The sequence below is a fragment of the Eschrichtius robustus genome, chromosome 12 (genome assembly GCF_028021215.1).
Source record: "Eschrichtius robustus isolate mEscRob2 chromosome 12, mEscRob2.pri, whole genome shotgun sequence".
Lineage (NCBI taxonomy): Eukaryota > Metazoa > Chordata > Mammalia > Artiodactyla > Eschrichtiidae > Eschrichtius > Eschrichtius robustus.
Window position 1 is genome coordinate 73,174,173 of NC_090835.1, and position 14,822 is coordinate 73,188,994.

Consider the following 14,822-nt stretch of genomic DNA (forward strand, 5'->3'; position numbering starts at 1 on the left):
GGTATAAATAATACCATGTACCTACTACTTAGCTTAAGAAATAAAACATTACAGACTCTTGTGAAGCCCCCACCCCATAGAGTCTTCCCTAAATTTGGTGTTTATTTTTCCCATTCAGTTGTGTTTTGGGTGGTTTTGAGGACAACTTTTCAACTGTCACTTGTGCTTCAGAAAAGCTCTGTACATAAAATAATGAACAGTAATATCAGTTTTTAGAAGCAATTATTAAAGGAGATCAGGAAACAACACTTGTCAATTACCAGATAATTCTGCACCAGGAAGACCTCAACATTTGTTCAGTTATCAGCTATTAGATTTTGACTCCTGATTTCTCGTTTCTTTAAGTCTCTCACAGACCTACATCTAACACACGATAATGTTCATCTTTGTTCAAATTCCTCAAGTTCCTTCAAAGAAAAGTCTCTCTAGCCAGATTTGAAAGGAAAAAAATACCTCAATGTCTAATATGTTTATTTTCCTTCAATTATGAAGTAATTTTTGTCTTCAGGCTAATAGTACATTCCTATCTTTCTCATTCTGCACAGTAATATTACAGGGCTGCTGGCAGGGTAGGAACAGCAGAAGAATTCATCCCAGGAGTTCAGTTCCATTTGACTTAGGCCTTTGAATTGTGTCTCCTTTTTCCAGTGGGGGTACCCTGTTATGCTGACCAGGGACTGGACTGGAAAGGGATCCTGCCTCACCCACTGGTTTCTCCAGAAGAGAATGCTGTCAGGGGAGCTCGGGCTCCCTGAGGCAAGTAGGACAAAACAGTCAGCCCCATTATTCTTTTGTCCTTCTTTTCCTCTGCCCTTCAATGGAATGATTTCAGGGAAGGAAGGGCAAACACTCAAGAGGAAGTAATTAATATGGGTAACAGTGAGCTTGAGATTTTCTTGTTTGGAATTTGAGAAATTTGTAAATGAAGCACTGTTGGTACGATTTCACATCTTTTTTATAACGCATACCACTAAGCTTACACCAGCTTATTTTCTAGAGAAAAAAAAAAAATTGTTTTTAAAAGGTGAGTGATTTGCAAAGTAATATAATCTTAATTTTGGAGTTTTACAAAATTGAAATATTTTATTTCAACATTTTCAATGTTGACACGAGTTAATTCCTTGTTGTATTTTATTTGAAGACTAACAAAATAGAGAAAAGAAAAAATATCTGCATTTATAATGAGTAGCTGAATCATGTAACTTGCAAATATCTTTCCTTTAAAAAAAGAACTTTGATAAAGAAGAATTCATTTTTATAAAACTAGAGGCTTGGCCATTTTTCCATGGATCAAACCAACTACTAACTTTTTAAAATCTCTAGAATAAGTAACAGAACACTCATGCAAAATACTATTCTATTTAATAACCATTAGGACTTCCTTTTTCTCAATAAGCTTTTATAAAAGATGGTCTATTATTATTGTCTTTAGAAAGTTAAGCTGACTTTTTTTTTGAAAGGCTACGACCTGCCTACAAATATAACTGTGTATGATTCTATGTATGTCCCCAGGACTCACTGTGCCCCTAACTGATGGGGTAAAGGGGGGCTGTAGGTAAGAGCACAGGCCCTGGAGTCAGACTGTCTGTATCTGAATCCTGCTCTGCTACGCATTAGCACTGTGACTCAGATCAAATCACTAAATATTTCTGCGTTTCAGTTTTGTCATCTGTAAACTAGAGGAAGAGACGGCATCTGCTCATGAGGTTGTTGTGAGAATTAAATGATTTAACACGTTTCCAGTATTTAGAACGTTGCCTGGTTACGGAGAGTGAGTGTCCCCCAAAATTTAACTAATCTTTGATATACTTTGATTTTTTTTAACATAGTCAGTTAAAAGTTGCTTACCAATCTGGGATCGATTTCTTCATTAAGAACAGCTTCATTCTTTATGAGTGCCACTCGTTGTGCAAATCTGCAGGTAGATATAGATTCCTAAGAAAGCAAGATAAGTCCTTAAAGTGTTATGGCATAGAGAGATAAAACAGTTTCTGTTCACAGGAAAAACGTGTACACCTAGAGTGATGTGCATAAAACACAACGAGGAAACATGCTTCCAAATTAGGAAGCCTTGCCCTGGAACATTATTTTTCATTAAAACTTTGTTTGGGCTTAATATAATGACTGATGCCCAAAGTGTGGAAGATCCTGAGGTCCTAAGTGACAACTGGTATGTGCTTTTCAACTACTGATTTGTCAAACCAGAACCACATATACAAACCAGAATCATAGCAGGTACCACAATCCATAAGCATCAAAGGGTACAAAATAAATATTTGTAACAGGCACAAAAGAGAGGCTTTTCAAGGCATCTTACAATGCACTTGGGGCTTGGCCTTGTTTGGGGAGGAACCCTGCAGCTTCCTGTTTTCCTCTCTTAGAGAAAGTCTGAGTCCCAAACATTAAACTGAAATGCGTGAAACATCAGCTGGCTCTAAAGCAACCCAGGACAGCCATTTGGCAGCCAGACCCTGCCAAGGCGTCCTGGGTGCTGTGCCCAGGGGCACGTCTAGGGACACACCTTGGAGATGTCTCCAAGGCACCTAAGCAATCAGGAGCAAAACAGATCAGGAGAAGCTGATGGGTCTCCTCCCTCACGTCTCTGGCAGATCTTCCAAAATTTGTGTATGAGGTTTATCTGCAAACCATCCCGTGCTATGTGAAGTCAGTTCTCAAGTTGGGGGAATTACAATTCTGGCAAATAACCCAAAGCTATGAACTCTGGTGGGTCTTCACCTCTGAAGGCATACCCTAACCCAGTTGAAAAGACGGAAACCCACCCAGGACCCTCAACCCCGTCTCACAAACTAGCATAAAAACTCAGACTGAGATCTCCAGAAAGAAGAAGCAACATACGTCAATATTCCTTTTCTCTAAAGAGAGCGTGGCAATCATGGTCGTCATGCAGTTCCCTCCCAGGCTGTCTCTCAGGACACTGGTCATCATGGAGTTCCGATACGGAATGTGTGAGCGGTGCTTTTCTGAGAGGGCAATGATGACCTGTGGTGGAGGGGAAAAAGAATAGCGTTAACTTAGCAGAAAATGCACACCTGACAAACTGAGCTGCGACAGCAATAAGGATACAAAATGCAGTGACCCCCAAAACTTGGGCTCAGAATAAATATCTTAAAATATTCAGTACAATAACAGTGAAGATGGAATGAAACAAATATAGTAAAAACATACCATGATGGACCCTGTCGTTTTTGGACAGATGATATAACTTGTGCAGAATTGGATACATTTTTATTCTGTTTTCAGTCACTGAGAAATTTATATAAAAACTCAAGAGTAAATCATGCCAGATTTTAAAAAATCCTATCAAAATTTGTCTGTATGCCTCATCTCCAAGGTAAAAGAGGCAGAACAATAAATAAGAACTACAAGAGGCAACAGACCCCAGATTCTGGTGCCAGATTGTCCAGGTCCAGATTCTAGCTATGCCAGGGCATGCCACTCACCATCTCTGCCTCAGTCTCCTCATCTGTAAAACACGGAAAAGACAGTATCTACCTATGAGTAGTTGGGATGATTAGAAGAGTTAAAATGTGCAAATTACTTTGAGTAGAACTAGCCCATAATAAGTGCTGTATATGTGTTTGCTTTCACTGTAAGTGATGGGGGAAGTGCACCTTGGTTCACCTAGAGCCCGCTCACCTTGCTCCTCAGGAGTGTCTTACGTACTTAGTAGGAAGATGGTAGATGGATGGATGGGAGATGGATGAAGGGCTGCTGTGGGCTGTCCCCAAGGGGAGCCACCAGGGGTTCAGGGTTTTCTGGGGAAGATGAATCCAGTGCCAGGACGCCCACTGCAAAGCATCAGGAATAACTCACCCACAGATGTGACATGTGACTTCAGGGGCATCACAAGGCCCTGGCTCCTGAAAATACTTTCAACACCTGCCATTGTTCTAGTCTTCCCTCTTCCCAGGTGTGTAATTCCCATCATCAGAACTTTTTCTACGCCTTTAGTTTATAAAATAAGATGGGAGCATTGTTTTTGAAGGCCGTTTTTAGCAAAATCACGTAACGATACCACTGGTCTTGCTTTAAGCTAATGACCACAGGTTTTACTATAAACCAGAAATCCCGTGAGGTTCTCTCAAAAACCACTTTTCCACTCTCAGAAATGGGCCTTCGCACCTTATCCTCTTGTTTCAAACATCTACCCAGCCTCCTCTCTCCGCCTTCAGTCTGAGCCGATGGCCACACACTCTTCTTCCAGGTGTAAGCGGTCTGCCTGCCCTGTCCCTCAATCCCCCACACATTCCACTCTTCCTGCGGTTACTGTCCTGCTCCTGCCCAAGTCCAGCCCTCTGTCCCCTCCCTCTTCTCCTCTTACCTACTTTGCTCCTATAATTAACCCCTCTCTTTGCATTAATTTCTCTCTCTCACCGGAATCACTCCCATTCTGCAAGCCCACAACAGTACTAAACTAAGTTGGCTCTTGCCAAGGTCATCAGCAACCCCCCTGAACCAAAAGCACTGACTGCTCTCTTACTAGACCTCTGATTTGAGTAAGGCATCAACATAGGTATTCATTGCCTCCTTCAGGAAATGCTTTATTCACTTGGTAATCAGGACATCACACTTCTCTGGTTTTTATCTTTCCTTAAAAACTAGATAATGAATACTTGCTTTTCTTCTTCCCAAATTATATCTATTGAAGTGCTCCGAGGCTCAGTCCCGGATCCTCTTCTCTTTCTTATCTACACTGTCTCTCTGTGTAATCTCATCCAATCCCCTGGCTTTAAATACATCCATATCCTATCCTAATGTCTCCCCAGTTTACAGCATCAGCCTCAACCTCTTCCCTGAGCTACTATCCCTGCAGCAACTCTGCATCTCCACCTGGATGTCTGTTCCTGACTGTCTCTCCCCTCTGCCCCCAAGCCTGATTCTTCCTCAGGCTTTACCCATCATTATTGATGGCGCCACCATCCAACAAGTGGCTCAGTCCAAAACCCTAGGCAACATTCTTGAATTCCTCTCACCTCCAACATCCAATTTCTATTAGGTTTATCTACAAAACATACCCAGAATTGGATCACTTTTTCCCACCTCGTTTGCCGCCGCTCCAGTTCGAGGCACCATTTTACCTTCCTTGGATAACTGCTCTCAAGGCTCTGAATCAGTCTCCTTGTTTCTCCTTTTGCCCTCCCATGGTCTCCGCTCTGCATGGCAGGCAGAGAAACCTTTACAAAAATGTAAGTTACATCAAGTCACTGCCCTGCTTACAACCTTCCGATGCACTTGGTATAATGACCCAACCCCTGTGTGATCTGGTTCCTGTCTACCTATCCAACTTCATCTCCTACAGTGCTTTCGTGGCCCACACTGGCCTTGCTGTTGCTTCACCATGCCAAGCTTAGCCCCACATCGCAGCCTTTGACCATGTTTCTTTTACTTAGGATGCTCTTGCCCCAGATTTTCTTACAGCATCCTGCTTCTCATCAATCAAATCTTTGCTCAAGTTTTATTTCCTCACAAGGGCTTTCCCTGAGCTCCCTATCAAAAGTAACACCCCGATATCCAGGCTTTAACTCTATTTTATTTTTCTTCTGATACTTACCACTATTGGAAATTTTATTTATTTACTTATTACCTGCTTCCCCACGAGAGTTTCTGCTCCACAAGGCAGAAACAAAGGACTTTGTTTCTCTTGCTCGTGGCTCCATCACCACTGCCAAGAACAGCACCCAGCACCCGGTACATGTGGCAGAAACTGAGTTGTCTCCCTCAGCTCTCATGATAGCCCCCATCCTAGTTCTGCTTCCTACAAAATTACATTTCCTAGTCTCTCTTACAGCTCACGGTTTGCATGAGACCTAGCTCCATCAAGCAAACACCCTGTGTGGGATTGGAGGTGAGTGATGAGAGGTGGTGGTCATAAGGAGGAAGACCGCATTTGTAGGTGGGTGGCAAAGGCAACTGGTTTTTTTGAGGCAGCTACAGGGAAGTTTCTGGAATCTAGGGCTTATTGTCCTAAGTGCCCAGTGGGGATAACAGTGGTGTTTTACAGAGCAGTTCAGTGGTGTGATTAGAAGTGTCTCTTGGCTGGGACTTTCCTGGTGGTCCGGTGGTTAAGACTTCACCTTCCAATGCAGGGAGTGCGGGTTCGATCCCTGGTCGGGGAGCTAAGATCCCACATGCCTCGTGGCCAAAAAAACCAAAAACATAAAACAGAAGCAATACTGGAACAAATTCAATAAAGACTTTAAAAGATGGTCCACATCAAAAAGATCTTGAGAAAAAAAAAAGAAGTGTATCCTGGTTGCTCTGCTCCTAGCTGGGTAGTACTCAAGCCCAGTTTTCTAATTTTTCTTGAGATTCTTTATGTTTAATAAACTCTATGCTGCTTAAATTAGCTAGAGTGAATTTCCCAGTTTGCAGCTAAAAAATCTGATTAATACAACATATGTTCAACACTTTTTTTGTTAAACGAATATGAATAAATGAATGATTGGATTAATTAGTTTTACCTAGGAAGGCAGTGGGAGGGTCATTAGTAGTGAATGAGATTTGGGTGAACTAAGCTTCAGTGTAACTGGGAAGAAAGTGAGAAATATGGTGGACCCGAGTCTGAGTGGCAAGATGGGAGCATGGGGTGCTGAGCAGAGCTCCAGACCCTAAGAGCCAAGAGGACAAATATCTGCAACAGGTAAGGAAGGCCCGAATACCAAATACCGAACCAAACAGGGGTAGGTCTGACAGATATGCAGAGAGGGTGGCATTATTGTTTATTAATCATCAATTAAATATCTAACAATTTTCTAAGTACTTTTAAGTTCTTTCATAAAACAAATGTCACTATTTTCTTCCTGGTCTAGGAAGCAAAACTGATGTCTTTTCTGTTCAACAGTTTTATTGACAACTTAGATGACATAAAGGAGAATATGCTTATTACACTTCCTTCTGATATTAAATGGTCTGTTAGTTAACTTGCTTTTGGCTGTAGTAACAAAAGAATGTAACCCAAACTGGCTTTAATCATAGGGAAATTTATTGGCTCATGTAACTGTAATAGGAAATGCTTTAGGTTAGAATGACCTAAAAGGTCAGGGGCCTTTTAGAAAGGACTTAGTTTCTGCCCATATCTCTGCTCTGTCTCCCATGTGGTAGAAGTCTGCCCCTCCTCGTGGCCATAGGATGGCTACCAAATGCCCTGGTGTTATATACTTCCTTACTCATGACTGATATGAGAAAGTTCTCTAATAATTAAACATGAGTCCTGAGATTCACTAGGGACCAACTTGGGTCATGGGCCACCTCTGAACCAATCACTATAGCCAGGAGAAAGACTGGCTCGAATCGGCTTAGGCCAGTCAGGTCTGCCCCTGGAGCTGGGAATGAGCTTCTGCCTGCTACCCCTGGAATGAATGCTGTAGAGGCAATCCCAATGTCCTTTCCAGAAAGGGTTCTAAAATTGTTAAAGAGAAGAATTAAAATTCAAAATGAGATTATGGATTAGAAAATATGGTCTTTAAGAATGGGGGAAATGAAGGCAGTGCATGATAAAACAAAGAACCCAGGACTCAGAGTCAGAATCCAGCTGCCCCACTTATACGATCTTAGGCCAATCTCTTATATTTATTAGCCTCAGTCTCCCCACCTGTAAAACTGGAATTAGAATGCCTGCCTATCTCACAGAAATGATTTAAAGATCAATAGAGAGAGTTTCTGGGATACTTCTTAGCAAAACAAAAAGCACTCCGTGTTTGGAGGGGTCTTTAGGCCATGTTCTTTATGATCACTTTGAAGACTTGTTGTAGCACAATAAACGCAGTTCTAGGCCATTTCTTTTTCCTTTTTTTTTTTTTTTTTTTTTGGCTGTGTTGGGTCTTCGTTGCTGTGCATGGGCTTTTCTCTAGTTGCGGTGAGCGGGGGCTACTCTTTGTTGCGGTGCGCGTGCTTCTCATTGCGGTGGCTTCTCTTGTTGCGGAGCATGGGCTCTAGGCACGCAGGCTTCAGTAGTTGTGGCTCGCGGGCTCTAGAGCGCAGGCTCAGTAGCTGTGGCGCACAGGCTTAGTTGCTCCGCGGCATGTGGGATCTTCCCGGACCAGGGCTCGAACCCATGTCCCCTGCATTGGCAGGCGATTCCCAACCACTGCGCCACCAGGGAAGTCCTAGGCCATTTCTTTATAAGCGGGTCCTAAGCAGGTACCCTCCCAGCTCTAGAGAACTTTAGGAATACCATAATAAGCCTAGACCCCTTGGACAGAAACGGATCTTCAGAGTGACTTAGAAATGGCCAGTATTTGAGAGAGAGGCAGAAGTAAATTATTCTTTGTGGGGCTGCTTTGGGTTCTCTAAACTGGGCAGGAGCCAAATGATCTGAATGGCACAGGGTGAGGAGGTGTTCATACAACCTGGATTTCTTTAGTGTTTACTTCCATTTTGGATTTCATGTACAAATACAATAACATGTTCCTGAAGACATTCTTTAAGCAGCAAAGAGTGGAACCCCACATGACACTTAATAGCATCTCCACGTACCGAGAAACTATGCCTGAAATCAATAATTCGGTTTACTACTTCATTCATTAAAGATAATTTCTTTTAAAGAACTCAGATGTCCATGGAAGATTATCCCCTGAGAACTGACAAAAATTTGCAGAGTTACAACTAGCACTGCACCACCAATTTTTTCTCCTGAATGCAACACATTCAGTGGAAGCCAAGTGGAAAGTAACACTCTGAAAAAGTCCCACTCATGTTGGATAACTGGCCGGGGTGACCCTGATTCTGATTTCTGGAGAAGGAGAGAGCAAACACTCTCTGTTCTCAGTGGTTTCTCACTTAACATTTGGGCTGACAGACACCCAGGGTCACCCAAGGAGCACTCCGTGAGGCTTATGGCTGGACCAAGTATGCATGGTCCCTTCCTTTTCCTCCACGGACTCGAATTCTAGGGTCAAGATGCACCCTGTTATTGTGGCTTGAAGTGTTTTTGAGGAGACTTTTTGGAAAAAGTACTACATACACAAGGAAAACTCCAAAACCAACAGTACTCTGGCAAATAGAAATTTATTTACTTCTGAGCACAATAAGGTGCATTCAACTCAGAACGTCTGTGCCCTGTGAGCAGGTGTAAGGTCTCACAATTATGGCCAGAGAGCAGTTACAATTCGCATGGAATTTCTATAACCCTAATGTGGGCTAATTCATGTAAGAAAGGCTACCAAACTGTCTTTTCCTGGTCCATCTCCATCTTATATATTCAAGCTGAGACAGAGAAGATGTCTCAGTTTGATTATATTTTGGACATCTACATGAATTTCTATTACAGCATTTATCTTACTGCATTCTAAGTATTTGTTTGTATGCTTTGCTCTTTCACTGGATGACACGGTAGCACAGACTATTTCTCAATTATACATCAATCCCCATTGCCTAACGTAACTTGTAGCACCCAGTGGACACTCAATCACAATTTGTTGATTGAATGAGTGAATGGATGAATGAAGCTAATTAAACTAAACTGTTATACTTCCAGCCTCAAAGGCCCATAATAAAGTACTTCATAAAGAAAATTTGTTTATAAAAGTCCTTGAATTCTGTTATTTCATCAACAGTATCTGCTCACTCTTTTTATTATTCTCCTTCCTAGCTACTCTTTGGTCCCCTCTCACTTATGTCTTTCTGTGTAAAATTCCAATATTTCTCTACTATCCACAACTTTCTCTCTAGCAGCTGCTCCTAGCTTTACTCAATCTCACGTACTCATGTCCACACACTGCAGTTTTCCATATTTATGTTCTTCTTTCCTCTCATACTGATCTTCTCCTTCTCCTCCTCTCTCCATTATTTTATGCCATAACCTCCATGAAGACCCTTGTACAGCAGTGTAAAGAGCTAACGGCTGCAGTGATGCAGTGGGTGTCTATGAAACAGATAAGTTACATTCGGAGAGCCAAAGGTCAATGACACATGAATGTCACTGAGACCCTGGGTGAATCCATCCCGCAGATGGAGCTAAGGGCTGACAGACTCCCAGTTCTCACTGCCTGACATGCCCTGACCCCATCCTGGCCGGGCTCACTCCTACTCATTCCTCCCATCTCTGCTTAACATCAGTCCTGAGAGAACTTTCATTAACTCTCCCTTCCTCAGTCTAAGTCCAATCCCCCACACTCTCCTCGCCCCTTGGACTTGCTCTGCAGGCTCCCATCAGGATTACAGCCACGTACCTAACGAATACTTATTCAGTGCATGTCTCCCTCCACTAGACCATGAGACCTTCGGGGCAAGGGCTGTTTCTATTTCATTCAGCGCTGTGCTCCAGGGCCCAGCACAGTCCTCAGCACATTACTGCTCCTTATAAGTATCTGTTAAATAAATAAACTAGCTATATAGAAAATCAGATGCCACATAGCCACCAAGACTGCTCACATGAGGCTGATGTTACCAGAATTTTGAAGAGAAGAAATGTAGGGAGAGGAATAGTTTTAATGACAAGTAACAGCTTGCAAAGGTTGTGTAGAATGAAGAAAAAGAAAACATAAGGAGCAGAATGTTTTTCTTGAGTGATTACAATTGATGGAAATTTTGATTCAACTAACAAATATAAATATAATTTCGTATGATGGATGGATATAATGGGAATTAAAAGATAGTGAAGACTCTGAAACAAGTAGGTATATTTGAAATAAAGCACTTTGAATATAGTCCATTATACTTTCATATCAATGTTACATAAATGTCCTATAAAGTAAAAGATCCGTTAAGTAAAAGTAGTATGTAATATGTGAACAAGAAAGAGTTCAGGAATGTTGACTATCGTCAGAAACACTAAAGTGATCTGAACACCATGCAGGTCTTAACCTCTGGGTGTTGCATTACTGGGATTCATTTGGTCAGAGCCTAATTGTGTGTGCCTTGTTCACAGAGAGTTCCCTTAGGTTCCTCTCAATCTGCTTTTTCAGCCAGCTTGACCATTAGAAAGCATTTAATGTCAGGACAACATCATTCTCAAAAGGGTTCATTATGCAGCTTTAAAAAAGTAGTTTTTTTTCTCAAATCTTTCAGTCTCCAACATTCATTAACAGACCCTTTTGCCTCGCCAATATCCTCTGTACTTCTCCACTCCAGTTTTTGATCATGTTTCTCTTTCTTTTTTTTTTAGAATTAGTTGCCATCTTTAACATTCAACTCACAACATTTACACTCACAGAGCTGAAAGGAACTTGAAAAATAATTTAATTCAATGCACTCCTTTTAGATGGGAGAAATTTTGTCTGGAAGATTTACTTAGCAAAATTCAGATGAGCTTTCTCTGCCTTTGGAATAAAATTCAGAAATTAAAAATTAAGCATGCACTGGGATGGACTGTAGTAAACTTGGAGTGGGGACAGGGAGGGAAGCTAAGGCAAAGAGAACCATTGCAGGGTCAGAATCACCAACTAGATGAAGTCACTACAAATGGAAAAGATGCTGGTCATCATCTCCACATTATGGTCTCATAGCTAATCTACCAGCCCGAAACAAATAGTCCATGGAGGCCGTTTCTAACTTATATTCACACCACTAATTTTACAAATAAACACAAGGTATAGTGAAAAAAAGCATAGGCTTTGGAGCCAAGCAATTCGAGGTTCAAATCCTTATCTCACCACTAGCTGTGTAATCTCAGGAAGGCCTGGGGAAGACCTGAGTTATAAAAACTATAAGATGTGGGTAATAACTAATACCTACAGTGCAGAGCTGTTGTGAGGTTTAAATGGAATGGTTTATACAGAATTCTAGTAGCTATACCAATGTTTATAGCAGCATTACTCACAATAGCCAAAAGGTGGAAACAAGTCATGTTCATCAACAGATGAATGGATATACAAAATACTATATATCTATATTTATATCTACACACACACAATGAGATATTATTCAGCCTTAAAAAGGAAGAAAATTGTGATACATGTTAAAACACGATGGACCTTGAAATTATGCTAAATGGAAGAAATCAGACACAAAAGGACAAATACTGTATAATTCCACTTATACGAAAATCTAGAACAGGCAAATTCATAGTGGCAGAAAGTAGACTAGAGGTGATGGGGGCCTGGGAGTATAAAGAGATTGGGAGATACTGTTTAATGGGTACAGAGTTTCTGTTTGGGATCATAAGAAGCTCTGGAAATGGATGATGGTGATGCTTGCACAACATTTTGAATGTACTTAATGCCACTGAATTGTAAAAATTAGTTAAATGGTAATTTTACGTTATATATATTTTTCCACAGTAAAAGAAGAGAAACAAACCAAGACAAAAATGCTAGTAGAATGCATGATGTGAAGTACATGGTCAAAAAATGGTAGGTATAGGTACATCCCACCCTACCCGTTTACCTGTTCTAAGTAATGTAGTGACAAGTTGATATACTTGGCCTCTGTCAGAAGCTGGCCCCCGACTCCAGTCTTCGCAACTCGCTCTGAACCAGCCAGGTCAACCAAATGCAGCTTGGCATGTCGCACGGTTGCAGATCCTGGTTCCTTGCTTGATAAGTGAATGGTGAAAATGCAGTGGGAACGGGTTGAAGCTTGGTTCATAGGAGTCTATAATAAAAATGTTGTAAAACAAAATTGATAAACCATTAGCCAGACTCATCAAGAAAAAAAGGGAGAAGACTCAAATCAATAAAATCAGAAATGGAAAAGGGGAAGTAACAACTGACACTGTAGAAATAAAAAAGGGCATGAGAGATTACTACAAGCAACTATATGCCAATAAAATGGACAACCTGGAAGAAATGGACAGATTCTTAGAAAAGCACAACCTTCCAAGACTGAACCAGGAAGAAATAGAAAATATGAACAGACCAATCACAAGCACTGAAATTGAAACTGTGATTAAGAATCTTCCAACAAACAAAAGCCGAGGAACAGATGGCTTCACAGGTGAATTCTATCAAACATTTAGAGAAGAGCTAACACCTATCCTTTTCAAACTCTTCCAAAATAGAGCAGAGGGAGGAACACTCCCAAACTCATTCTACGAGGCCACCATCACCCTGATACCAAAACCAGACAAAGATGTCACAAAAAAAGAAAACTATAGGTGAATATCACTGATGAACATAGATGCAAAAATCCTCAACAAAATACTAGCAAACAGAATCCAACAGCACATTAAAAGGATCATACACCATGATCAAGTGGGGTTTATCTCAGGAATGCAAGGATCCTTCAATATACACAAAGAAATCCATGTGATACACCATATTAACAAATTTAAGGAGAAAAACCATATGATCATCTCAACAGATGCAGAGAAAGCTTTCAACAAAATTCAACACCCATTTATGATAGAAACCCTCCAGAAAGTAGGCATAGAGGGAAGTTACCTCAACATAAAAAAGGCCATATATGACAAACCCACAGCCAACATCGTCCTCAATGGTGAAAAACTGAAACCATTTCCACTAAGATCAGGAACAAGACAAGGCTGCCCAATCTCACCACTATTATTCAACATAGTTTTGGAAGTTTTAGCCACAGCAATCAGAGAAGAAAAAGAAATAAAAGGAATCCAAATTGGAAAAGAAGTAAAGCTGTCACTGTTTGCAGATGACATGATACTATACATAGAGGATCCTAAAGATGCTACCAGAAAACTACTAGAGCTAATCAATGAATTTGGTAAAGTAGCAGGATACAAAACTAATGCACAGAAATCTCTTGCATTCCTATACACTAATGATGAAAAATCTGAAAGTGAAATTAAGAAAACACTCCCATTTACCATTGCAACAAAAAGAATAACATACCTAGGAACAAACCTACCTAGGGAGACAAAAGACCTGTATGCAGAAAATTATAAGACAGTGATGAAAGAAATTAAAGATGATACAAATAGATGGAGAGATACACCATGTTCTTGGATTGGAAGAATCAACATTGTGAAAATGACTATACTACTCAAAGCAACCTACAGATTCAGTGCAATCCTTATCAAACTACTACTGGCATTTTTCACAGAACTAGAACAAAAAATTTCACAATTTGTATGGAGACACAAAAGACCCCGAATAGCGAAAGCAATCTTGAGAAAGAAAAGCAGAGCTGGAGGAATCAGGCTCCCGGACTTCAGACTGTACTACAAAGCTACAGTAATCAAGACAGTAGGGTACTGGCACAAAAATAGAAATATAGATCAATGAAACAGGATAGAAAGCCCAGAGATAAACCCACGCACATATGGTCACCTTATCTTTGATAAAGGAGGCAAGAATATACAATGGAGAAAAGACAGCCTCTTCAATAAGTGGTGCTGGGAAAACTGGACAACTACATGTAAAAGAATGAAATTAGAGCACTCTCTAACACCATACACAAAAATAAACTCAAAATGGATTAAAGACCTAAATGTAAGGCCAGACACTATAAAACTCTTAGAGGAAAGCATAGGCAGCACACTCTATGACATAGATCACAGCAAGATCCTTTTTGACCCACCTCCTAGAGAGATGGAAATGAAAACAAAAATAAACAAATGGGACCTAATGAAACTTAAAAGCTTTTGCACAGCAAAGGAAACCATAAACAAGACGAAAAGACAACCCTCAGAATGGGAGAAAATATTTGCAAATGAAGCAACTGACAAAAGATTAATCTCCAAAATTTACAAGCAACTTATGCAGCTCATTATCAAAAAGCCAAACAACCCAATCCAAAAATGGGCAGAAGACCTATATAGACATTTCTCCAAAGAAGATATACAGATTGCCAACAAACAGATGAAAGAATGCTCAACATCATTAATCATTAGAGAAATGCAAATCAAAAGTACAATGAGGTGTCACCTCACACCAGTCAGAATGGCCATC

The 14,822-nt window shown here is 40.7% G+C and overlaps 1 protein-coding gene across 1 annotated transcript in view; it reads right to left on the bottom strand.

Moving 5' to 3' along the window:
• KIF6 (kinesin family member 6) overlaps positions 1-14,822 on the bottom strand; it is a 399,235-nt gene that overhangs the window by 242,870 nt on the left and 141,543 nt on the right. The window contains exons 7-9 of the mRNA XM_068557688.1: positions 12,346-12,552; positions 2,857-3,000; positions 1,849-1,935 (exon numbers count right to left, since the gene is read on the bottom strand). Coding sequence (XP_068413789.1) covers positions 1,849-1,935; positions 2,857-3,000; positions 12,346-12,552 — 438 coding nt within the window. The remainder of the gene's footprint in view (positions 1-1,848; positions 1,936-2,856; positions 3,001-12,345; positions 12,553-14,822) is intronic.